This window comes from Microcebus murinus, chromosome 16 (assembly GCF_040939455.1).
Source record: "Microcebus murinus isolate Inina chromosome 16, M.murinus_Inina_mat1.0, whole genome shotgun sequence".
NCBI classification, from domain to species: Eukaryota; Metazoa; Chordata; class Mammalia; order Primates; family Cheirogaleidae; genus Microcebus; species Microcebus murinus.
In genome coordinates this window covers 67,093,828-67,119,045 of record NC_134119.1, presented here as the reverse complement: position 1 = coordinate 67,119,045, position 25,218 = coordinate 67,093,828, and the positions used below count along the sequence as shown (strand labels likewise).

The window sequence follows — 25,218 nt, the reverse complement described above, 5'->3', positions numbered from 1 at the left end:
TTCAAGAGACACATTTCCTTTCTCTTCCTGTGGGGTTTCTTGCCCTCCGTGGTAGGGGAAGTCCAGGCATGTGAGCCAGCCAAAGCCATGGGATGCTGCCAATTTCCTTGTACCTCACTGTAAGGATGGAATTTTCTAGTGCTGTCCACTGTGATAATGACTAGCCACAAGTGGCTATTTGCATTTAATTTTTACTTAAAAATAAAAAATCTGGTTCCTTGGTTATACCAGCCACATTTCAAGCAATCACTAGCTGGCAGCTACCATATTGGACTGCACACAAGTCTGGAACATTTCTATCATCGCAACAATATTCTATTGGAGATACCTATCTATCTATTTGGAGAGTGCTATTCTAGGCACACACGTGTCTGTCTCCCAGACTAGAATGGAAAGTCCAAGGGACTTTGATTTGTTCACTGCTATAGCCCCAGTGCCTAGCCCAGTGCCTGGTGCAAGAAGACCTTAATAAATATTTATTGAAGGAATGAATGAATGTCTTTTAACTTTCATATTATTAGGAGTTATCTTGTCAGGGAGATTGTGGTGCGTTATTTATTTTCTTTTTTGTTCCTCTCTATAGTAAATATACATAAATATGTAAAAATATTATATACATATATAGAGATAGATGGATAGATAAACCCCAAGAAAAGAGGCTGAAAAATATTCTGGGTGCGGTGGATGGCACATATGGATAGTCCCAGCTCCTCTGGAAGGCTTAGGTGGGAGGATCCCTTGAGCCCAGAAGTTCAAGACCAGTCTGAGCAACATAACGAGGCCCCATTGTGTCTTTAAAAAAAAAATGTTTTTAAAAAGAGATGAAAAATACTGATAAAGGCAATTCTCCAACAGAAATGATCTAGACACATCATCCTATAGTGAAGTTCATAGTCAACAACCCCAATCTCGTGACTTCATATGGCTGGCTACCACTTCCAGAATTTTAGACCCCTACTTCCAAATATGAACAGACTGCCAAGGATTATTGGACATCAGATAAAGCCTCTAATAAGAAAGACACAAAATGTACAAATGGAGGGGGGAGGGAGACTTGCAGGAAACTGAGATTGCAAAGAGCAGAAAATGTAAAACAAACAAACAAAAACCCAAGATAATTGTCATTAATATCATCAGAGAAATAAGACAACTTTGAACCATGAATAAGATACCATAAAATAGGATACTATGAAATTTATAAATACTATATAAAAACTCAGAGACCAAAATAAGAGTCCTTAGAAATTAAAAATATACTAGCAGAAATGAAAAGCTTAATAAAGGAGTGGAAGAAAAATTAAAATCTCTCAGGAAGTAGAGCAGAAAGATAAAGAGATGGAAAAATAGAGAATAAAAGAAATAATCAGCCAGGCATAGTGGCTCATGCCTGTAATACCAGTGCTTTGGGATGCCAAGGTGGCAGGATTGTTTGAGTCCAGGAGTTTGAAGCAGGCTGGGGCAACATAGCAAGACCCCATCTCTAAAATATATATATGTTGTTTTTTTTTAAGTTAGCTAGTTGTGGTGGTGTACACTTGTAGTCCCAGCTACTCAGGAGGCTGAGGCTGGAGGATCACCTGAGCCCAGGAATTGGAGGCTGCAGTGAGCAATGATGGTGCCACTGTACTCTAGCCTGGGTGACTAAGCAAGACCCTGTCTCTAAAAAATTAAAAAACCCAACTAATCCAGAAAGTCAGATATCAAATTATTATAAGTTCCAGAAAGAAAGAGAAATGAAGGCGAGAGGGAAATCGTACATGAAAGAATTCAAGAAAATTCAAGAATTTTTTTTACTCTCAGAACAAATGGCATGAGGATACAATTGAAAGGCCCAGCAATGAAAATAGATCAAGGCCTGTTGCTGATGAATGTTAGTCCCCTGAGGACAAGAAAAAGAAAGAACGGGTCACGAACAAAGTCACAGAAGTCAGAATGATCTTGGATTTTTGTACTGTAACACTGGACATCAGACAACAATGAAGTGATGCTTCCAAATGCTAAAGGAAAATAATCTCTAATCCAGAATCCCATACCCAGCCAGACTGTCCATCAAGTATGAGGACAGAATAAAGACTTTTCAGATTTGCAATGTCTCCAAAAATAGGCCTCTTATGTGCCTTTTGTCGGGAAGCTCAAAAGAACAAGGGAGTAAAAACCCAGAAAGAGTTGGAATTTGTGATACAGCAGGATCCAAACCCGGAGAGAGGTGAAGGGATGATGGAGAAGAGTGATTCCATCATGGCAGCTGTGCACCAGACTGGGGCAGGCCAGACGGCCACAAGAGCAACTTCTTTGGTAAGATGAAATTAACAGGGTATCTGATGCTTATGAACATATTAAGAATAGACTCAGATAGTTAACAGAGAATTTGGGTTTGAATTAGTTAAGCACAAAGAAAACTCAGCCACTAAGCAAATGGGAGAAAGAAAAAAAAAGACAATTATTAACTCCAGGAAAAACAAAGAATTGTGTAGGAGAAGAAAGTAATCATGATTTACTACTGTGGCAGCTGTGAGAGCATTTCCATAGTCATAACATGTAAACACTGAATATTCATCAAGCCAGAGTCACAATGTGGGAGGCAGGCTTGATTTAAATAAGAGTATGAGTATGACTTCCATAGTGAGAAGTGGATGGAAAATGCCTAAAATTGAAAAATCAAGAGGTAGCCCTACAAACATGGTATTTAGAGACAGGAAGCCAAAGAGCCGAATGATAGAATAAACTATGTGAAAGCAGTTTCTTCCGGTGCAGAAGTGGAGGGTAGGCAGACGGGGGACCGTTATGTTTTTTTTTTTAGACAGAGTCTCGCTTTGTTGCCCAGGCTAGAGTGAGTGCCGTTGCATCAGCCTAGCTCACAGCAACCTCAATCTCCTGGGCTCAAGCAATCCTCCTGCCTCAGCCTCCCAAGTAGCTGGGACTACAGGCATGCACCACCATGCCCGGCTAATATATATATATATATTAGTTAGCCAATTAATTTCTTTCTATTTATAGTAGAGACGGGGGTCTCACTTTTGCTGAGGCTGGTTTCGAACACCTAACCTCGAGCAATCCGCCCGCCTCGGCCTCCCAGAATGCTAGGATTACAGGCGTGAGCCACTGCGCCCAGTCTTGGACCGTTGTTTTTTATTAAAAATAAAACTCTTGGCCGGGTGCTGTGGCTCACGCCTGTAATCCTAGCTCTTGGGAGGCCGAGGCGGGCGGATTGCTCAAGGTTAGGAGTTCAAAACCAGCCTGAGCAAGAGCGAGACCCCGTCTCTACTATAAACAGAAAGAAATTAATTGGCCAACTGATATATATATAAAAAAAAAATTAGGCGGGCATAGTGGCGCATGCCTGTAGTCCCAGCTACTCGGGAGGCTGAGACAGCAGGATTGCTTGAGCCCAGGAGTTTGAGGTTGCTGTGAGCTAGGCTGACGCCACGGCACTCACTCTAGCCTGGACAACAAAGTGAGACTCTGTCTCAAAAAAAAAAAAAAAATAAAAAAAAAAATAAAACTCTTGTATTTGACTCTCCAAACTGTGTGGATAGATGGATAACTGATAAAAATAGAATGAAAAATTTGAAAAAAATATAAAAAGGGATAGTAGGGAAAAAGAATTCCTGCAGAAGCAGGATATCAGAGCAAGAGGTGACAGTGAAAAACACAGGGATGTCCTTTGTGAATTCATGAGGCTTCCGGGGAGAGGCAGGGGGAGTGATTCTGGGTTTCTCACTGCACCTGCGAGGCAGGGTAGCCTGGTGGCTGGAGCCGGGGCTCCAGAATCACACTGCCGGGGTGGATCCCAGCTCTGCCTCAGTTTCTGCTAATATTCACATGAGATGGTTATGAAGTGTTACGGGTTGAATTGTGTCCCCTCCCAAGTTCCCATATTGAAGCCCGAGCCACCAGTACTTTAGAACGTGACCTTATTTGTAGATAGGGCCTCTACAGAGGTAATCAAGTTAAAACGAGGTCATTAGGATGGGCCCCAATCCAACATGACAGGTGTCTTTATGGAAATGGGAAGTTTGGGCAGAGACACACACAGAGGGAAGACGTGAAAAGACACAGGGAGAAGATGGCCAGGTACAAGCCAAGCAGGGCCAGGCCTGAACAGATCCTTCCCTTACAGCCCTCAGAAGGTGCCAAGAGGACTTCTAGTCTCCAGGAATATAAGACAAAATATTAATTTGATTAATTTTTTGCAAACTAATTATGAACCTAAATGAGTTACAACAGAACTTGATATAAAATAAACACTATAGTAAATTAAAAAGGTATGGGAATGACACCAAGACTTGGCATGGCTATAGAACAAGTAGAACTCTCTTGTTCTGCTGATGAGAGTGTAAATTGATACAGATACTTTGGAAAATGCCTGGAAGTATCTATTACAGCTAAGCACACCTTTCCCTACGACCTGGCAGTTCCACCCAGGGGAATACACCCAAGGAAAATGAACGTGTATGTCCCTTAAACACTTGTACGAGAATGTTCATGGTAGAATATTCATGATGGCCAAACACTGGCAACAATCCAAATATCTAGCAGTAGAAGGAAAGAATTATGGTATAGTCATAGAATGGTATAGTCAGTGGTATTCCTCAATGAACAAACAGTCTGGTAATATTCAATAACACTGAGCAAAATAAGCCACACACAAAGGATATTATATACACTGTTTGATTCTGTTCAGAGGATGTTTATAATCAGGCAAAACTAATTTATGGTGATATTCTATGGTGACCAGAGGGGCAGAGGGCAGCTTCCTGGGGAATTGGGAAATTATCCATACTTTAATCTGGATGTGGTCACAAGAATGTCTATGCATGTATAAAATAATCAGTGACTTGCACATTTTTTGTACCTCACAGTTCCTCACTGTATGTATGTTATATCTCAATAAAAAAAAAAAAAGATGAAAAAAATCTAAAAAAAGACATGGGATGAGTCCTCAAGCTATTTTTACTTATTAAAAGCTGGGGATGTGGCTGACATTTGTGTGGGGAAAAAATGCAGGTATTCTTCTTTCTCTGAACTCACAGAGGGCAGAGACTTGGCTTCATTTTGTGAGATGGGGCTGGTCTCTTGCTAGTCGCATTCTCACAGCTCGGTATCCAAAACTCAGGAAGGAAGTAGATTCAGAAAGTAGGGTCCCCCTGAATTTTTGAATTCGTGCTCTCTGAGCAAAAGCACCAAACAGACTGGGAGTGTGAGGTATACTTGTAAAAGTAAAGGAAGAAGGCAATTCTATTTGCAGCCATCCCTGCGTTCTGAGGAAGGGTGCTCGGCATAAATGAAGTAGGGATGGGCAGAACCTGGGAAAGGGTCCCCCTACCCCCCCCCCCACTGCTTTGTGAGAGAGACAGAGACAGAGAAAGAGGAGAAGGAGGAGGAGGAGGAGGATCTGGAATTCCCAGGGGCCTTCCTGGAGGGAGGGACTGGGGAGAAAAAACAGAAGAAGGGGGAAGGCTGAGTGATGAGTCAGCTGGCTGGCTGGGGAGAACACTGGGGTGAGTAAGGAAGTGAAAAAGTCTCAGGGGAGTAGGCGGGTGGCCAGAGCCCTTTTATGTTTTCTGTTCACAATGTTCACCATGAAACTTTTTGCGTTTGGGTGATATAGACCAGGGCTGTCGTATGCGGCAGCTACACGTCACTGGGGCTGTGGAGCACTGGAAATGCAGCGACTCTGAACTGAGGTGTGGCGTGAGTGTAAAATGCACACCGGATTTCAGAGACTGCGTGTGGGGAAAAAATTACTGAATTGGTCTCAACCGTGTTTATACTCACTACGTGTCGAAATAATATTTTGGACATATTGGGTTAAGTCAAAGTAAAATATATTATTAAAATTAATTTCATCTGCCGTTTCTTAGCTCTTCTCATGTCGCATTCTGTTGGACAGCACTGGCAGATGCCACCCTTTGCATTCCTAGTCTCAGTGCGCACACACACACACACACACACACACACACACACGCTCCACCCCTCCATGCCCTCCAATGCTGGTTCCTAGGCTCTGGAACTGCAAAGACACACTTGAGCCAGTGAGATGGCCCAGAAGGGGTAAATCCTGCAAAAAGGAGCTAGAAGCCAGGGTGACCCCGAGAAGCCCAGAAATTTGAAGAATTTTCCAGAATGGGGGTTGGAGCCAGTGTCATCTAGAGTCAGGGCACATAGACCCTGGATGACATCTAGGGGTGGTGGAATGCAAAGAAAGGGATGAGGACAGGGAAGTACAGGTAAGAAGAGGAGGAGGAGGAAGAGAGGGAGAAGGAGGAAAAAGGCCAGGAGGGGAAAGAAAATAACAAAAAAAGACAAAAAGAGAGTTCTAGATTTACATTGTCCAATGTGACAGCTACAAGCCACATGAGGTTATGAAGCACTTCCCCTCACCACCCCCCTGCAAATATAAGTACCAATAAAAAAGTAAAACATCTTTTTTCACATTGGTTACGTGTTGAAATAACATTTTGGAAATATTCCGGTACCTAAGTAGACTTTGAAAATTAATATGGCCTGTTTCTTTCCACATGGCTACTAGAATATCGGAAATGACACACACGCGGTTCCCCAGCTCTGCTCGAGAAAAAAGGCGGGAAAGAAACGCCTCAAATCACTGACATCAAGGAAGGGGAGGGAGAGACCTTAACTTCAACGATAAGCAGTGTCACGCAAACAGATCGTTTAATGAGAGGGGAAAGCAGAATTTGGGGTGGAGGAGCCCTCAGAATTGGGCTGAGGGGCCCATCAGCCTTAGAGGCTGAAGAAAGGGCTGGAGGCCGGTGGAGGCAGAGTGTTCTAGAAACCAACGCTAGAGTTTTCGCGCCCACAGGAACTCAGCAGCCCGGTGTGCCACATGACCACCTCCGCCCACCCCCGGCTGCCGCTGATTGGCCCTGGTGAGGACACCTGACCCCAGCCGGACCAATAGGATTCTCACTATGTGGTGACGTGAGGTTGAATCCGTTTCCAGAGCCACGTGATGTACGGGGGCACCGCTGACCCCATGTTATGGGGGCGGGACTTAGCTCCCCTTCGAACCCGGGGTCACGTGGTTCTAAAACCACTGCTGTTAGGCACCCCCAGGACAGTGCTTAGCAGCCCCCGGGCCACGGGGGCACCAGAACCCCCCGCATTCCACGGGGACATGCAGGAAAACGTTCACCAGAGAAAAGGGAAGTAGATGGGGCGCAAGTTGGAAGCAAGCAGAGCTGGGGAAAAGCTGGCCAGGGAGAAACTCCCTGTGGCAAGATGCTGAAGTTCAGAGATACTTTAAGGGATGGTAACATCTGTGTGTCCCCCCCCCCCCCGCCCTCCAGAATGGAAGCTTCAAGTAAACAAGGACTCGGGAGCCTAACACATCAAAGGCACTGGCTAAATACTTGAAAGAATGAATGAATGTAAAATGTGAAAACATTTTTTCTGTTCAATGCTGTATTCTAACACCTCTGAGAATTCAATACCCTCCTTAGACCTCAGCCAATGGGGGGCTGTTCTGGGCCCCGTTTTTTGAGAACTGCCTCCCACCCCCTGCAAAGAGAGGGGTCGCTGGGGCCGAGGGGTTGTGCAGCTCCCAGAATCCACACCTCCCTTGGAGATTATGCTCTGGGAATCTGTGCTGGGCAGAATAATGGCCCCCCTCAAAGACATCTACACCCTAATACCTGGAACCTGTGAGTATGTTACCTTAGATCACAAAAGAGACTCTGCAGATGTGATGTGAATTAAGGATCTTGAGATGGGAGATGATCCTGGATGATCTGGGTGGACTCTGTGTCATCACAAGCATCCTTATAAGAGGTAGGCAGGAGGGCCAGTCAGAGATGTGTCCATGGGAGGAGAGGCTGGAGGGATTTGGGATTGAGAGCCAAAGAATGTGGGCAGTCTCTAGAAGCTGGAAAAGGTGAGGAAGCGGATTCAGGTGTAAAACACAAGGAGTCAGGCTCCCTCATGGAACCCTGATTCTTAACTGGACCTTAATTGCCTTTCAGTGTGTTAAGAAAGTATATCTGTCAAGGCAGGAGGACTCAATAAATTGAATGGGTTGCTAGCTTGATCTACGGAGTTTAGTGACATATATATGGTACGAGAGCCTCCATGTGTACTCTTGCACCAGGCCCCGCAAAGGTTTGCCTCCCAAAGCCTCAGTTAAAAAAAGACAAGTGTGTGACAAAACCCACCTGGTGTTAATGGTGTTTCAAGAGGGAGGGTAAGGGAGGAAGAAGTAATTCCACGAAGGGAGTGAGGTAGGGCAGAGAGAGCAGCAGTTACAGGAAACAAGATAAAGAAGAGGTGACTGATAAGGAAGTGCTGAAGTCCTCAGTATCAGAAATGAGAGGCTTGCAGGGAAGCACAGGGAGGACGCACAGAGACAAGGTGTGACACCCCAAAATTAAGAGAGGATGGAGCACTAAAGAAGGAAAAGGTGCAGGAGAGAACTTGCTAGGTGGCAAAATGCCTGTCTGTGAAAGCTGTTCTTCCCCCAGTAAAAAGCCAAAGACTTGCCAGAAGAAAATCCTCCACTTTTTCACCCTTCAGCTCCTCTCTTGCCTGGAACTAAGGACGGGCAGCCACTTTCTTGTGACCACGAGGCAACCAAAATGAGTGTGAAGGGCTAAGCTGCCAGCTTGGTGCAACAAAAATGTAGAAAGGACATTTGGATTGTTAATGTTATCTTTTTTGGTTTTTTTGAGATAGGTGTCTCACTCTGCCACCCAGGCTGGAGGGCAGTGGCACAGCTGATCATAGTTCACTGCAGCCTTGAACTCCTGGGCTTAAGAGATCCTCCTGCCTCAGCCTCTGAAGTAGCTAGGATTACAGGCATGAGCCACTGTGCCTGGCTAATTTTTAAAAAACTGTTTTTGTAGAGACCACGTCTTGCTATGTTGCCCAGGTCGATCTCGAACTCCTTGCCTCAAGCAATCCTCATGCCTGGGCCTCCCAAAACACTGGCATTACAGGTGTGAGCCACCACACAGCCCTCTTAATGGTAACTTTAAGCTATCATGCCAGCACTGGATTTCTTATTTTGAGAGAGAAAGAAACCTCTGTCTGTTTAAGCACTCCTAACTGATCGAGGAAACTGACCTATTTTGTTGACTATTGTTATCCAGTGCAGGAACTGTACCTGGCACAAAGTTTGTGCTTTTTAAAAATTTCTAAATAAATGAATGACTTTCACATTTCCACAAAGCCTAGCTTTACTTTCTGCCACTGGTTCTGAGAGACTCCCTGTATCTTTTTGATGACCCATCCATTTTACCTAAACCAGATTGGATGGGCTCTCTTTCTTGCAGCCTAATAATTCTAATCAAGACAGAAGGAAAACAAAGACCTGGTCAGGACTGGCTACTTGAGGGATGAGCAGAGGGTGGGCCTTGGGCCAGGTGATCTAGATGACACGATGGCCTCCCCACCTCCCTCCATCCGTTCTCCACATGGCAGCATTTAAAAACAGAAATCAGATCACACCCTTCACTACTTTAAGCCTCCTCTCCCCATGGCTTCTCATTGCTCTTAAAATAAAGTCCAGGCCGGCACGGTGGCTCACGCCTGTAATCCTAGCACTCTGGGAGGCCTAGGCGGGCGGATTGCTCGAGGTCAGGAGTTCGAAACCAGCCTGAGCAAGAGCGAGACCCCCGTCTCTACTAAAAATACAAAGAAATTAATTGGCCAACTAATATATATATAGAAAAAATTAGCCGAGCATGGTGGCACATGCCTGTAGTCCCAGCTACTCGGGAGGCTGAGGCAGGAGGATTGCTTGAGCCCAGGAGTTTGAGGTTGCTGTGAGCTAGGCTGATGCCATGGCACTCACTCTAGCCTGGGCAACAAAGCGAGACTCTGTCTCAAATAAATAAAGTCCAGCCCTGACTGTGGCTTCAGGGGTCACGCCACATGTCCTCCCCTCATCTACCCTCTCACCTCAGCTCTCTTTCCTTCAGCCACACCCACCTCTGCTATTCCTCCAACAATAAGCTCCTTCAGGACTCTGCTCAGTGTCACCTCCTTCAAGAAGCCCACCCTGAACACCCTGGTGAAAATATCCCAGCCCAGCTACGCTCTAGCTCATCATCACTTTCTGAAATGGTCTTGCTGATTTTTCTGTTTTCATGTTTATGTTGTTCACTTCCCCCCTCTGGACTCTAACTAAGCCCCCTGAGGTCAGGAGTTGTGGTCTATTTGTTCACTGCCTGGGATAAGAGCAGGAGATAAGAAAAGAAATGCATGGTGAGGGACTAAATAAATGACAGTGTTCGTGGGCTTAGCTTTGTTGTAATCTTGGGCTGCACTTTGGGGACCGGAACTTAACTTTAACCCTATGATTTGGGAAACAGATGTTAAAAAAATAAAAAACAGGCCGGGCGTGGTGGCTCACGCCTGTAATCCTAGCACTTTGGGAGGCCGAGGCGGGCGGATTGCTCAAGCTCAGGAGTTCGAAACCAGCCTGAGCGAGACCCCGTCTCTACTATAAATAGAAATAAATTAATTGACCAACTAAAAATATATATATACAAAAAATTAGCCGGGCATGGTGGCACATGCCTGTAGTCCCAGCTACTCGGGAGGCTGAGGCAGTAGGATCGCTGAGCCCCGGAGATTGAGGTTGCTGTGAGCCAGGCTGACGCCACGGCACTCACTCTAGCCTGGGCAACAAAGTGAGACTCTGTCTCAAAAAAAAAAAAATAAAAAAAATAAAAAACAACATAATCCTAGTACTTGTTCCAGTGAGTTCAGGTTTAATGAGAATGAGAATGAAAATAATAATGTCAGCAAACACTCACAGTGTGCCAGGCAGGAGCTGTTCTAAGTGTTCTGCATGGATTAAATAGTTTAATTCTTTTAATGACCTTGTGATCATTTTAATGGAGATGCTCTTGTTATTCACATTTTGTTGTTGTTGTTGTTATCCACATTTTACAGATGAGACACAGGTTCAGAATTTTTGAGTAACTTGCTCAAGATCACAAAGCGAAGAAGGGGCAGAGCCAGGATTTGAGCGCTGGCAGTTTGGACCCAGAATCTGTAACTACTGCATCCCTGAAAACATCACAGGGACCCTACTCATAGAAGGGGGAGTCCACTCCCACCCTCAATGACCTCTGCCCTCCATGCTGACCCACCCTGGGCTGACCTCTGGGGCTGATGATGAACCCTGACCTCTCACCACCTTTGAGCAGCCTCAGGACCCCCAGCAGTCCCCCATCCCCAGCCCCAAGTCTGCGCTGACCCTGCCTTGAGCTGAGTGAGCGCTTCCTCTACGCGGGGCTGGTTGTAGCGCACCATGTAGCTGTGCATGTCGGGATAGTTGCTGCGGATGTTTTTCTCCGTGGACCCGTTAGGCACAGTCCCAAACTTGAGGGGTGGGTACTGCTCCTGGGGCCGCTGGAACTGGGGCAGAATGGGGAGTCATTAGGTTGCCCTCCCCAGGGACATCTTGACCCAAATGCCCCATTCTCGGGGACACCCGCCATCTGACAGACACCCCAATCCCAGACGTACTTCTCAGATTTGCTCGCCCCAGTAGGAAACACTTTTCTGCTCCCACCCAGCACACACAGCTCCAGATAGGTAATCTGAAAGGTTACCTAAGAGAAGACTCTTAGAGGCCACTGATGTGCCACACATTAAGCCTTAACTTGCTGGATCTTGGGAGGTCCCCAGCGCAGGGGCTGGCATGACAGGGGTTGGAGGCAGTTGCTATTTGCCAATCCATTCAGAAATAGCTAACTATTTTAACAACAGAAGTAGCAGACAGGTGTGTGCTGCCTCAGCGTATGCGACTAAAACCATATGGCTGTATATGACTAAAACCAAAGTTTCATAAAGCCATCCTCACTCTTACTGCCTAAGATGCAGCCAACATATTTTCTGTTCTATTCCACTCCATTCCACTCAAGAAATATGCTTATTGCAACCCATCGAACTGATTTCTCAACCCTATGATAGGTCAGGACACCTGGTGAGTTAACCACTTTAGTCTCCAACTGAACAAACTGTGATTGTGGCGAGGTGAGTACAGACATGGATTGTGGGCATTTAGAGCAATGTGACGGGATTGTTTTATGTCTGTCAAATCTAATAATAAAAATTTGGGCTTGACTTTTGTATGTCTTGGTTTTAAATCTTATTTTACTTTTCTCGTATTTATTTCTGTTGTCCTTTACAAAAGCATTGGCTTTCCAATGAATTCGAAGTTTCAAACATTAGTCCTTCATCACAGTTTGAGTGAGAGAAGAGTGGTCTAGAATATCCCATTTGGCAGGACTGCCCCTAGAACATTTGGGGACACCATCTTCCCCTAGTACTATTTAAATAGTTCATGGTGAAACATATCCTTTCTCCTTCCAGAACATTCCATTCTACCATTCCGGAATTCTCCTTGGGAAGAGACCCCCCTGCTCCCCAGAAATCCCCACTGACCTGCCACATGCAGTTCTCTATGACATCCAACCCTAGCTGCCCCCCAGCTCCCACACACACCTTGCGGTCACTGAGCCCAGACACGGTGTCCACGTACTCCTCCTGGATCATGAAGGCGGCCAGGTTGGCTGTGTAGCTGGCGAGGAAGATGACGGCGAAGAAGGCCCACACCAGCACCATGATTTTGCTGGTGGTTCCCCGGGGGTTCTCCACAGGCACCGAGTTATTGAACACCAGGGCCCAGAGCAGCCAGATGGATTTCCCAATGGTGAAGGTTGAGCCACCAGGGCCTGCAGGGGGCCAGGATGGGGACATGGACCCCAAATCCCTTCTGCTCAAGAAGGGAGCAGGAAGCACTACAATTCCCAGTGGCCCCTGGGGTCCCTGCCACCTTAAGAGATCATAGCTCCACCCCAGGGACTGCTGGGAAATGTAGTTCTGTCTATGGCCCGGGCACTGAGGTAGGGTGATGGAAAGTTGAGGAAGGGGACTCACGCTTGCCCGTGGCCAGGCTGCGGTTGTAGCCCACGGGACTGAGGTACTCGAAGATGAAAACAGTGACGGCGACCACAGTGAGGCACATGACGAACATCATCACCCACACGGCGGGGCTGTAGGGTTCTGGGGACAAGGAGGGGTGTGTGATCATGGCTTAGTCCAGCGAAGGATTGGGGGGACCACAGATGTGTAAGCGAACTGCAGCCCAGACCTGGCCCTGTCCTATCTGTCCATTTCTATGGTTCCCACCTCCGAGACAGCACTATTTGCCCACCCAGAACCCTGGGAGGCAGTGTCTCTCAAAGAGTGCCATCACAACCATTTCTGTGGTTTCCACCACCAAATATAAACTGTTTCTTCAGTGTCTCCTGAGCCCCAAACCTGAGGCTCCACCTCCCCCTGGCCATCCTCCAGGCCATTCCTCACGTTCCAGGCTGAGCCCAGATCAGCTCCTAGGCCCCCCATTTGGGGAGCTTCACTGTCCTCTCGGTCACAGGCCCAAGCCCCACTTGCCAGCCTCACTCACTCCCTCTCTGCCACAGCTTGTCAGTCCCCAGCCCCGTGCTCCTGCCCCGATGCTACTTGGGCCCGTCCTCTCCATTCTCATGGCCAGCACGGCTCAGGCCCCGTCTCCTCCCCTGACCATCTCCCAACCTCTCGACCCCCAGTCTCTCCCTGCCAGCCCGATCCACACACAGCCCAGGGATGACCCTGCCACGCCCCTTAAAGCCATGCCAGGGCTCCCAAGCACCCCAGAACAAAGTCCCTGCCATTCTGCTTTGTCCTATTCTCACTGGCCTGATCACTCTCTCAGGCATCCATGCTTTAAACACCGGAACTCAGCTGACCCTGTGAGCCAAACCCTCTCTGCCTTGTCTCCTCAGCTCTCCTGCCAGAGATGCCACCCTCAACTGTCCATCAGACAACCTCTCTATTCATGTGTCCCTTCCTCACATTCAATAACTGGGTGTCACCCCTGGGAGCTCGCTGACAATAAACCAAAATCACCATTTCCTTGAGATTCGTACCAGGTGATTCAACCTCCCAGGGCCAAGTATGAGCTGCCAGGACTACGTCTGTCACAACAAGGTCATCACCCTGGACTGTCACTGCGGCATCCGGGGTCGTGCCTGTCACCTCTGCTGGGCAACTTGGTGGGGCGTAAACAAGACCTTGTCACTGCCCTGCTATGTGCTGCCCGAGAGCAGGGGCCCCACGTGGTGCTTCTCAGTGGGCCCTGCAGGGACCTCGGTGCACAGAGGAGGCCACGGGAGGCATTGCGGAGGGAAATATATACAGAACACAGAACAAAAGGAAGGATGTCTCTTCTTCCAGCCCCTCCCGCCTCCCAGGAGCTTTGCTCCGGCTTCAGAGAGCAAGCAGGAACTGACGTGAACTGTCACCCTTGGCCTGATGTACACTTCTGTCTTCTCCAGGTCAGGAAATGGGACCTCTTCCCAATCTACCTTGAAGACACCAGCCCATCTGGTGGCAGCTTCCTACCCATACCCCGAGTCTGTCTACTTGTCCACCCCCACTGCCACCTTCCTATTGCTCACCTATCCCTTCTCTTGCACGGACCCCTGCAGTAGCCTCCTCACAAGCCTGCTGCTTCCACAGAGATACCATAAACCTGATCGTCTCTCCCCATGCCAACTTCCATAGTAAAAGCCTTACCATTGCGACAGGAGTGAAACCCAAACTTCCTACCATGGTGTCCACGGCCCTGCCAGATCTGCCCTGTTCCCTCTCAGCCCTCCTGCCCTCCTCACTCCCCCTCCGATCACACAGGCCCAGCTGCTTCACAAACACTCCGCACACGTCCCTGCCTTGGCCCTGTGCCCTTGCTGTTCCCTCTGCCTGGAATGCTTTTCCAGCCAGATCTCTGCAGGGCTGGGTCCCCTCCTCACAGGGCCTCTCCTGCCCACCCGCACCCTCACCAGCCTTATTCCTGTCTAGCTCTTCACCCTGGCTCAGTTCCTCACGGTATTTATCACCACCTGAGTGATCTTGTCTATGCATCCCTTTAAGGGTTTATTTCCTGTCCCAGCCATGAGGCTGAGAGCTCCTGGATGGCAGGAATTTGTGTCTGCTTCATTCACCACTGTGTTCCCAGCATGGAGCACAGCGCCTGGCACCGAGTAGGTGCTCAATAAACACTGGTGGGTAACTTGCGTGCTCGCAGTGTGCTGGGACTGTGCTAATCTATTCTTTTCATCTCATACCCAAGTGTACAGACACTTGGGTTTTGTGGGTCCTGTGGCTTACACAATTCGGAGGGCTCTCTTTAAGACAAAAGAACACATAATGAATACAAAACCAGGTGCAAGGTGGTGCAAGAGAAGGCTCCTGAGCTCAAGCTTCTTTAGCTTTATGGTAAAATTCCTTCTGGTATGGGACATTATTTCTTCCATCTTGCAAATAAGGAAACTGAGGCTCCAAAGTGATGTCACTTCACTAGAGTAAAACGGCCAGTACAGATGGTACCGGGATTTGAACCCAAGTTTCCTGACCCCAGGGCCAGCATGGCTGGGGGCACTTGCTCCAGCTTTCCCTAAGTCTGGCTCCGTGTCCTAGGGCCCCAGCTCACCTAGGAAGGCCGAGGGGGACACGGTGCCATTGCTGCGCGCCACCATGACGCTGATGCCCGTCTCTACGAAGGGAACAGAGAAGTCCACGATCTCAGACCGCTCCTCGTTGATGGTGAGAGAGCCAATGGCCATGTCCGCACGCTGGTAGAACACCTGGGGTGGGAGCGAGGAGTGGGTGAGGGGACCTGGATCAGGCGGGCAAAGACCAGCTCGCGGGAGGAGGCCAGTGACAGGGTGAAAGAGAGGGCCGTTTTTGGCCATGCCACCCTCAACAACGCGCCCGATCTCATCTGATCTCCAAAGCTAAACAGGGTCGGGCCTGGTCAGTGCTTGGATGGGAAAGGGCCAAGAGGGATGGCGGGGTGGATGAGGAGGGGACCCAGAGTGGGGCAGGGAAATGTGGCAGGGAGAGACTGGGAGCAGGACTGGGGAGAGCCAGGCCCCAGCCCCACCCTGCTGCTCCCATCAAGTTCTCTTGAGGTCCAGGCTCTACCCTCCCGGGCCCACCCGCTTCCCCTAGGAGTTCCGCCCTCCGAGCCCCGCCTCCTCTGCCCCCCAAGTCCCTCCTGCTGGCCCCGCCCCGTCGCTTCCTGACTCCGCCCCGTCTCAAGGCGTGTCCTTCTTGGGCCCCGCCCCGAGTTAGGCGTTCCCTGCCTCTGGCCACGCCCTCAGCCCCTCCGGTGCCTGCTTCGAGGACCCTGCCCAGAAGCTCCGCCTCCCCCAGCCTGTGCCCGGCTCACCTCGCCGATCATGCCGTTCCAGACGCCGTCGATCTTCTTCCCGTGCTTGCCGTTGGTGACCAGGTAGAGGTCGTAGCTGAAGCCGATCGTGTGCGCCAGCCGCTTCAGAATGTCGATGCAGAAGCCCTTGCAGCACCGCTTCTCCGGGCGGGGGGCATCCAGGGGAGGGCTGCGGGAGCGACCAGGCTTGGGGAGTTTGGGGACCCCCTTCTTAGACTCTCCCCTGAGACAAGGGTGTGGAGGTAGGGACAGGCAGCAGCTAAAACTTGGGTTAGCGCTTTCTGGGGAAACTGAGGCTCAAAGGAGTTATGCGCACCAAGCTGGAGGGATTTGTGGGCCCTGGGTCCCAAGGGAGGAGAGCGGTCGGGGCCAGGACTACTGGGCTTCAAGGGAGGAGGGTTTTGAAGCTGGAATTCCTGGGTCTTGGGCTGTCACCTGTGGGTCCGGTTGAGCTGGGTCCGGCAGGGGACTGAGTCTCGGATGCAAGTGCCACTGATGGGGTCTGCAGGCTCCACAATGACAAAGGGCCTCTCCTCCAGTGTGGCCACCGTGAGGTGCTGCGTGTCATCCACTGGCTGTAGGAAGCGACCATAGCGGGACCACAGCGGGTACTTGAGGCGCAGAGTCTTCTGCTCCCAGCTGCCCACCTTGGCCAAAGGAAAAGAGAGTCAGGCTTCCTGGGGGCACCTTCCAGTGTGTCCTGGCCTCCATGTCCCTGCTCCCCCAGACCTAGGAGTGTAGGCACCATCTCCCCCAGGACCCAAAAGTCCAGGCTCCCAGCCCCCTCCTCCCTCAGATTCCAGGGTCTCAGGCCCCTCCTCTGCCAGGACCCAGGAGCCCAGGCCTTGTCCCATGGCTGAGGTCTGGGCCACCACTCACCACCTCCCACGTCCTGTCTCTGGTGAGGGAGATGACCACCAGGGAGGGGTTCACCAGGAAGCCATCCTCATTGAAGGAGTAATCCCGGTTATCCCAGGTAATGTTCATGAAGTACCTGCCCAGAAAGAAGGGAGGGGGACATGTGGGGACATGTCAGCTGGATCTTGGCGGCTGAAGGCTTAGAAAGTCTCCTTTCTACTGACCAGCTCCAGCCTCCAGCTGAAATCTCTCCTGCTTCACCTCCAAGATCTCAAACACACAAATATGACCCTACTCAGCACCCTTTCCGTGGCTGGCCAGTGTCCCCAGGATAAGGTCAGACTCTCAGCTTGATGTTGAGGCCCTAGAGTCCCTTTGTGCTCTGGCCCCACCTGCCTCTGAAGCCCCATCTCTCATCACTTCCCACCTTCAAATTCTTCCCTCCCAAAAACCCTTTTATTGCTCTGTCAACACTGAATGCGAGGTATCTCTCAGACATGTCAAGTGAGTTCCTATCTCTAGGCCTTTGCAGCTGCTGGTTTTGTCTGCCTGGAAAACCCTTATGCCACCCTTCTCATCCTGACCAACTCTTCTGTGTCTTAGAGACTCAGCTCAAATGTCCCTTCTGCTGGGAAGAAGCACTGGTGGGGTGGTCCCTGGACTCCCAGATATCTTTTTTTTTTGAGACAGAGTCTCACTTTGTTGCCCAGGCTAGAGTGAGTGCTGTGGCGTCAGCCTAGCTCACAGCAACCTCAAACTCCTGGGCTCAAGCGATCCTCCTGCCTCAGCCTCCCGAGTAGCTGGGACTACAGGCATGCGCCACCATGCCCGGCTAATTTTCTCTATATATATTAGTTGGCCAATTAATTTCTTTCTATTTATAGTAGAGACGGGGTCTCACTCTTGCTCAGGTTGGTTTCGAACTCCTGACCTCAAGCAATCCGCCCACCTCAGCCTCCCAGAATGCTAGGATTACAGGCGTGAGCCACCACGCCAGGCCTCCAGATTTCTTATCTATGCAACATCATCTGTGCTCTGACTGCCTCTCATGTCAACCACCCGGTCACTCTCAACTGCCTTCCTCACTCTCCCACCCCAAGCCCCATCCCTCCTGCCCTAGGACTGTCTCTGTCCGGTCTTCTCCTCTCCCTCCCCACAGCCCTCCTGGACCTCACCCCAGCCTCCTGCTTGGCTTTCAGCCTCCAATCTCTCTCCCAGTCTGTACCCCACTGGCCCCAGAGGGCTCTGTCCACACCCAAAACTGACTCCACTCCTCCCCTGCTCAGAGCTCACCCCTGGCTAGCCAGTGCCCTGGAACAAAGTCTAAGCCTCTCAACCTGGCATTGAAGGCAAAGGCCTGGTGCCACTCACCTCCTGAGCCTCATCACCTCTGGCCCCTAATTCTATCTACTGCCTTCATCCGCTCTCAACTATTGTGGTCCCACCGAGCTGCCCAAGTTTCTCTCACCCTCTGGGCTTTTGCACATGCTATTCCCCCTGCCTGGAACACTATTTCTGGTGAACTCCCCACCATTCCTGGAATCAAGTCCAAACCTCTCCTCCTGGCCTAACGGCCCTATGTGAACTGGACCCTCATGTCTCTCTGTCCCCTACTCATTCCTTCATCCCCCTTGCCCTCTATGCTGCAGCCACACTGGTGTTTCAGGCTCCCAGACAGCCAAGCTTTGGTTTAGATGTCCATCCCCTCCAAAACACATGTTTAAATGTAACTGCCATGGTGACAGTATTGGGAAGTGGGACCTTTAAGAGGTGTTTAAGTCATGAGGACTCCAGCACCCTCACGAATGGACTAAAGCTGTTATTGTGGGAGTGGGCTCACCTCCCTCTTCCCCCTTCTCTCTTTGCCCGTCTGCCATGGAATGTTGCAGCAAGAAGGCCCTCACCAGATGCCGACGTTTTGACATTGGACTTCCCAGCCTCCAGAACCATGAGGCAATAAACTTCTGTTTCTTGTAAATGACCCAGTCTATGATATTCTGTTATAGCAGCACAAAACAGAATACAAGAAAGTTCCAGCCCCAGGGCCTTTGCACCTGCGGTTCACTCTCCCTTTACTCATCTTCCAGTGCTTGGCTCCCTCTTTTTATCCATTTTTTTTTTTAATCTCCAGATTTCACCTACTCAGAAAGGCCTTTCCTGACCACCTAGCCAAGCCCCCTAGGCATTTCTTATCCCATTCCCCCTGTTTGATTTGCGTCTCAGAAGTTATCAGCTGCTGCTATCTTCCTCTTTCTTTTCTTGGTTGTTCAGTGCTTTTCTCCCCTATTAGTCCTGCAAGTCCTGCGACAGCAGGGACCTTACTGAACACTAAAGCAGTGGTTGGCATTAGACTTCCCAGCCTCCAGAACCATGTAGACTTTTGATAAAGGGCTTTTCAATGAATAAATTAATGAATGAACAATTAATCCTTCGGGTCTCAGATATCTCCTCTTCCTAGAAACCTTCCAGACTCCACAGGCTGACCTGTGACCTATGACCTGAGAACCCTACTCTGGAAGGCCGACTGAGGCCGGTGCATTTCCTCTCTTGGGTTGACGTTTTGCTATGAGATCTGGAGGGATGGGTGCCGGCCAGGAAGGGCTGAACTTATGAAGGAGCACAAATTCTGGGTAAAGAACCAAACAGCCTCTGGGAGAGGCAAGCCAGAGAGAGAAAGACAGACAGACAGACAGACAGAGAGACAGAGGGCAGGAATTAAGAAGACAGAATCAGGCCGGGCGCGGTGGCTCACGCCTGTAATCCTAGCTCTCTGGGAGGCCGAGGCGGGCGGATTGCTCGAGGTCAGGAGTTCGAAACCAGCCTGAGCAAGAGCGAGACCCCGTCTCTACTATAAATAGAAAGAAACTAATTGGCCAACTAATATATATAGAAAAAATTAGCCGGGCATGGTGGCTCATGCCTGTAGTCCCAGCTACTTGGGAGGCTGAGACAGAAGGATCGCTTGAGCCCAGGAGTTTGAGGTTGCTGTGAGCTAGGCTGATGCCACGGCACTCACTCTAGCCTGGGTAACAAAGCAAGACTCTGTCTCAAAAAAAAAAAAAAAAAAAAAAAGAAGACAGAATCAGGAAGAGATGGAAGAGTAGTTGGCTCCCAGCTTCGCCTCAATTCCTGACTTCTGAATTCCTATGTGTGTTTGTCTTTCCAATAAGCCCCCTTTTCCCCCGAGGAAACTCAGAATGAGACACTCCTTGCAACCAAAAACGTCCTGGCTTAGACAGTCCTCCCTGGCGCCCCCACGATGTCCGCGCTCCCTCCATTACTGCAAGTGTCACGCAGCGTCGTCATTATCCCCATCCCTGTCTGCCAGCCCTACAGGACCCTGCGCTCTTTGAAGAATAAGTCATGGTCTTATTCATCCCTGTGTTCCCAGTGCTCAGCGTGAGCCCTAGTTCCTAGCGGGTGCTCAGTAAGTATTTATGAACAAGGGATTCTTTTCTCGCCCTCTTGTTCTGAGAGCCTGATTCCTAACTCACCGGTTCTCAATTCTCCTCCCTGAGGTCTCCTTCCCTACCCATCACTTCCTCCCAAACTCACTTCATTCTCGTTCAGGATTAAAGGCCTCTCCTGCCACTGCTCTGTCACCAAACACATCAGTTTCCCCACTCGGAGCTTCCCATGGTAGACATGCTGTTTCCCACCAAACTCTGTCCTTCTCTTCTAAAATAACAGCATGTAAGCCGGGTACCCGACTGTCCAGCCAGGGCAGACATTTCCCAGCCTTCCTTGCGGCTCGCCCGGGCCATGAGCGGGAGCAATATTCAAATATCCAGCAATCAGTACAGCACATGCACTAGCCAATCAGAACAGACACCACTGTAAACAACCAGTAAATCAGCACTAACCGCGTGACTATGTTCTCAACAATAGGGTGTGAGATGTAGCCCTTCTGCCTCACATAATCAAAAGAAAATTGCTCTCCGTTTCCCCTCTTTCCCTGTTCTCATGAGCCACAATTCAGACAGGACCGTGGCCCAGCTTCCTCTGCACAGAGATGCCCGAGCAGCAGGGTGGGAGGATCCTGGGTCCCTGAATGATCACACGGAGCAGCAACCTCCCAGCAAGCAGGACCGCTCATCTCCAGGGTGTTATACAAGAGAGGGACAAATTTATCCTCATTTGGGCCACTGGATGATTGGGTCTTTCTTGCTACTGAAACTCAGCTCATATTCTATGTATTTCACAGAATCTAAGATCACATAATCTATCGATTGTAAGATGTGCCGCTATTTTTATGTACCACAAAGAAAGAAAAAGTGCTTCCAATTAAACCACGATAAGCCATTAATTATAAGAAACATCTTGATTTCAAAGACGTTAAAATTATGCATCTTAGAGTCATGAAATAGAGTAATACATTCACTGAGTATCAGGTGCTTTTCCCAAATTGCCTGATTTAACCTCCGAAAAGAGACCTAATTACTCCTGTTTTACAGAAAAGAAAACTGAGTTTCGAAGACGGGATACAACCCATTTGAGGCCACTCGGCCAGTGAGTTCTCCAGGTAGTCAGGCTCTGGAAGCCCTCCACACCCCTCCCATGCCAGCCCCACTCACCTGTGCAGACTCTCCCCACGGTGGGTGCGGTTCTGGGCACGACAGTCGTGGCCGAGCTCAGGCAGGAAACCATAGTCACGCAGCAGGGCCTGGGCACCTCTGGCCACGACAGCCACACCGGCTGCCACACGCCGGGCCAAGTCATCCCGCCAGCCAGCTGAGCGCACTGCAAACAGCCCGGAAGGCAGGGGGGCGCCTCCTGGCAGAAGAGGGGGCTCACCAGGGGCCCCGGAGCCCCCGCCTCCAGCCAGCTGGGGCCCCACCATAAACCAGACGTAGCCAGACCCAGTGAGGCCAGCCTCCTCGGCTGCCCGGAACACAGGCTCGGCCTCCTCGCGAGCACAGAAGAGCAGGCGGATCTGAGCGCTGACGCTTCGGAGCTGGGCGCTCAGCACGGCCTCGCCAGCCCCAGGGTCCAGCGTCAGCGCTCCGCGGTGCTCCCAGCCCACCAGGCTGCCGTCGGTCAGCACCTCTATGTAGGACAGGAAGGCGCGATGGCCGGGGGCACGCGTGGTCACCGCTACAAAGGACGTCCAGTCGTACTCCTCCAGCACCTCAAAGATGACCTGAAGCTGTTGCTCGGTGGAGGAGCCCAGCTGCAGGAAGGTGGAGCCCTTCTCCTGCCCGGGAGGGAGGAGGATGTCAGGCCTGCAGACGGGGGACCTCATCTCCCAGCGAGCTGTTCACTAACCCTGTCTCTTTCACCTCCTGGCTAGATCTGGGTTTAGGTTCAGCTACCTGACTGAGTCTTCTAGACTCACCCATTAAAACTCTTTCTCATAAACCTTACTCTCTTCCCTGTCTGAGGGCAAATGTAGACGCCCCAGAAGAGAACTCTGAAGTCCTAGGGGATTACAGAGCCACACGAGGGAAGGAGCCTGAGCCCCTGAATCACCACATGGATAAGAGCCACCTTGAATTGGAGCATCTGTTTGGATTTTTTTTTAAATTTATTTGTTTGTTTATTTTTTAGAGACAAGGTCTCACTCTGTTGCCCAGGCTGGAGTGCAATGGTGCAATCATAGCTCACTGCAGCCTTGAACTCCAGGGCTGAAGTGATCTTTCCCGCCTCAGCCTTCCAAGTAGCCTAGGAATACAGGTGCATGCCATCACACCTGGCTAATTTTTAAATTTTTTCGTAGGGACGGGGACTTGCTATGTTGCCCAGCTGGTCTTGAATGCCCAGGCTCAAGAGATCCTCCCACGTCAGTCCCCTCAGATGCTGGGATTACACGCATGAGCCACAGCGCTCAGCCCTGTTTGAATTTTATGTAAACGAGAAACAACTTTCCATCAGGTTGAGCCACTGAGATTTGGAGGTTTATCTGTTACAGCAGCTAATCATCACTGTCATCAATACTCTCAGCATCCAGTGGGGGAACTACAGCCCCCAGCATGCACTGAGAGGGACCAGTTCTCCATATAGTGAGGGAGATTACATCTCCCAGCATGCAATGAGGGTAAGTACTCCTCCAACCGGAAGATACAGCTTGCTGAGTGGATTTTCCCTTCTTTGGTTTTCCTTCCCCCTCCCTATCCCCTCCTCTGTCTCCTTGGCTGGACCCTTTTCCTCAGCCCAAATTCTGAATGCATTATAGTAGCGCCCTAAGGTTCTCTTTTCTTTTCTGTCCTCTCCCTGGGGATCTCATCCAGACACATTGGTTTAAATACTGTTTCCCGCATTATCCAATATGGCAGCCATGAGCCACACATAGCTATTCCATTTTAAATTAATGAAGATTAAATAAAATTTGAAATTTAGTTCTCTGGTTGCATTAACCACATATCAAGCATTCAACAGCCACATGAAACTTGGGGCTATCATATCGGACAGAGCAAATATAGATGCCCTTCGTCACTGCAGAAAGTTCTGTTGGACAGCACTGGAGACGCTGATGGTGCCTGTCCTCAGTCACAGCCTTTCCCGAGAGCTCTGGACAAACCTATCCCCTCTTTTATTCAATGTCTCCCCTTGGATTTCCAAGAGGCATCTCAAAATTATCATGTCAAAACCAGAACACTGGATCTTACCCCACCTCTAACCTGCTCCCTGTCGTCTTTCCCTTATGCATCCTGATGCATAGGCCCCAAACCCAAATCAGCCTTTCCCTGTCTTTCCCTCATACCCCCATCTAGCTGTCCCCAAATCTTCTTGGCTCTATGTTCAAACATAATCGTCATTGTCTATTCCTCAGTGCCATCACTGCCTCAACCCTCATCGTCACCACTTTCTTGCCCAGACATCTATGGCTTTCCATCCCAACTCTGCTTCCAACCTTGCATCTTCCAGTCCATTCTCCAAACAGCAGCCAGAGTGATCATTTCAAAATATTAATTGGATCACATCCCTACTTGGTTGAAAACCTTCCAATGATTCTACCTCAGAATCAAAGCCAAAGTCTCCGCCGTGGCCTACAAGGCCCTGCATGAACTGGGCCCTGTTGCTTCTCTGACCTCATCTCCTACCACCCCAACCCCAACACTCCTCCTTGCTCTTCCCAAAGCATGCCAAGCTCTTTCCCGCTATAAGGGCTTTGCCCTCAGCTGTTGCCTCCTCTGGTGACACTTTCCCCCAGCTCCTCCATGCTGGACCTACCCCTCCTCATTCCTCAGGTCCAGCTCAGGTGTCACCTCCTCCCCTGATTGTCATCTATTGAAGTCCCAGCCTGTCAATTTCCTCCAGGACAGATTTTACTGTTACTTGTTTTGTCTGTCTCCCCATTGGAATGCAAGCTCCCTAAGGCAGGGACTGTGTCTTTCCCCCCCAGAACTATAGAGAACTTAAAACAGCCCTGGCACAGAATCAGCCCTCAATAAATCTTCCTGTAATGCAATGAGAACAGCAAGCGGAATTCCTCCTAAGCGTGTGCCTATGATTATATGTTTAGGGGACAGGACAGTTGTCCTGAGGGGATGAGATCTCCCAGCCTGTAATGAGAACACCAAGAGGGCTTCGTCCTTCAGCAGGTGGAGGTGTGCTGAGGGGACCATGTTCCCAGCATTCAATGGGGCACAGATAGAGCTGTGAAGAGTATTTTTTCTTCTATTTGGGGACAGCGAAGGGACATTTCCCAGAAGGTATGGGTGTACACTGAGTAGACCACAGTGCCCAGCAGACAATGACAAAGAGTGGACTGCACTTCCCATCAGCAATGGAGGCACTAGGGACCACATCTCTGAGTCTGCCACGGAGGTGGCAGCCAGGAAATTATAAGTTCACCTGCCAGATAATCTGCCCACAAATCTCTGGACAACACCATGCCACTGAGAACAAGAAAGCTGGACAGAGAGGTCCTTCTCAGAACGTTCTGGACAGAACTACAATAGTGATCCAGTCACAGAGCCACAGGCCCCACAGTAGGGAATTGGCAGACTCAGGCTTCACCCACTCAGGTGGCTCCACCCTCCAGCAAGCGCCACCTCTCTGTCCCACCGGCTCCTCCCCTGAATAGGCCCCGCCCCGTCTCAGGCTCCTCCTCTCCCAGGATGGCTCCGCCCTCCCACGCAGGCCTCTAGACCCTGTGCTCGCCGGGCCGAGCCCCT

The 25,218-nt window shown here is 49.8% G+C and overlaps 1 protein-coding gene across 1 annotated transcript in view; it reads right to left on the bottom strand.

Moving 5' to 3' along the window:
- Positions 1 to 25,218, bottom strand: part of GRIN2D (glutamate ionotropic receptor NMDA type subunit 2D) — a 38,096-nt gene that overhangs the window by 7,397 nt on the left and 5,481 nt on the right. The window contains exons 4-11 of the mRNA XM_075993204.1: positions 21,676 to 22,295; positions 17,123 to 17,237; positions 16,679 to 16,890; positions 16,244 to 16,412; positions 15,503 to 15,656; positions 12,910 to 13,035; positions 12,475 to 12,704; positions 11,222 to 11,382 (exon numbers count right to left, since the gene is read on the bottom strand). Of these exons, the coding sequence (XP_075849319.1) occupies positions 11,222 to 11,382; positions 12,475 to 12,704; positions 12,910 to 13,035; positions 15,503 to 15,656; positions 16,244 to 16,412; positions 16,679 to 16,890; positions 17,123 to 17,237; positions 21,676 to 22,295 (1,787 nt within the window). The remainder of the gene's footprint in view (positions 1 to 11,221; positions 11,383 to 12,474; positions 12,705 to 12,909; positions 13,036 to 15,502; positions 15,657 to 16,243; positions 16,413 to 16,678; positions 16,891 to 17,122; positions 17,238 to 21,675; positions 22,296 to 25,218) is intronic.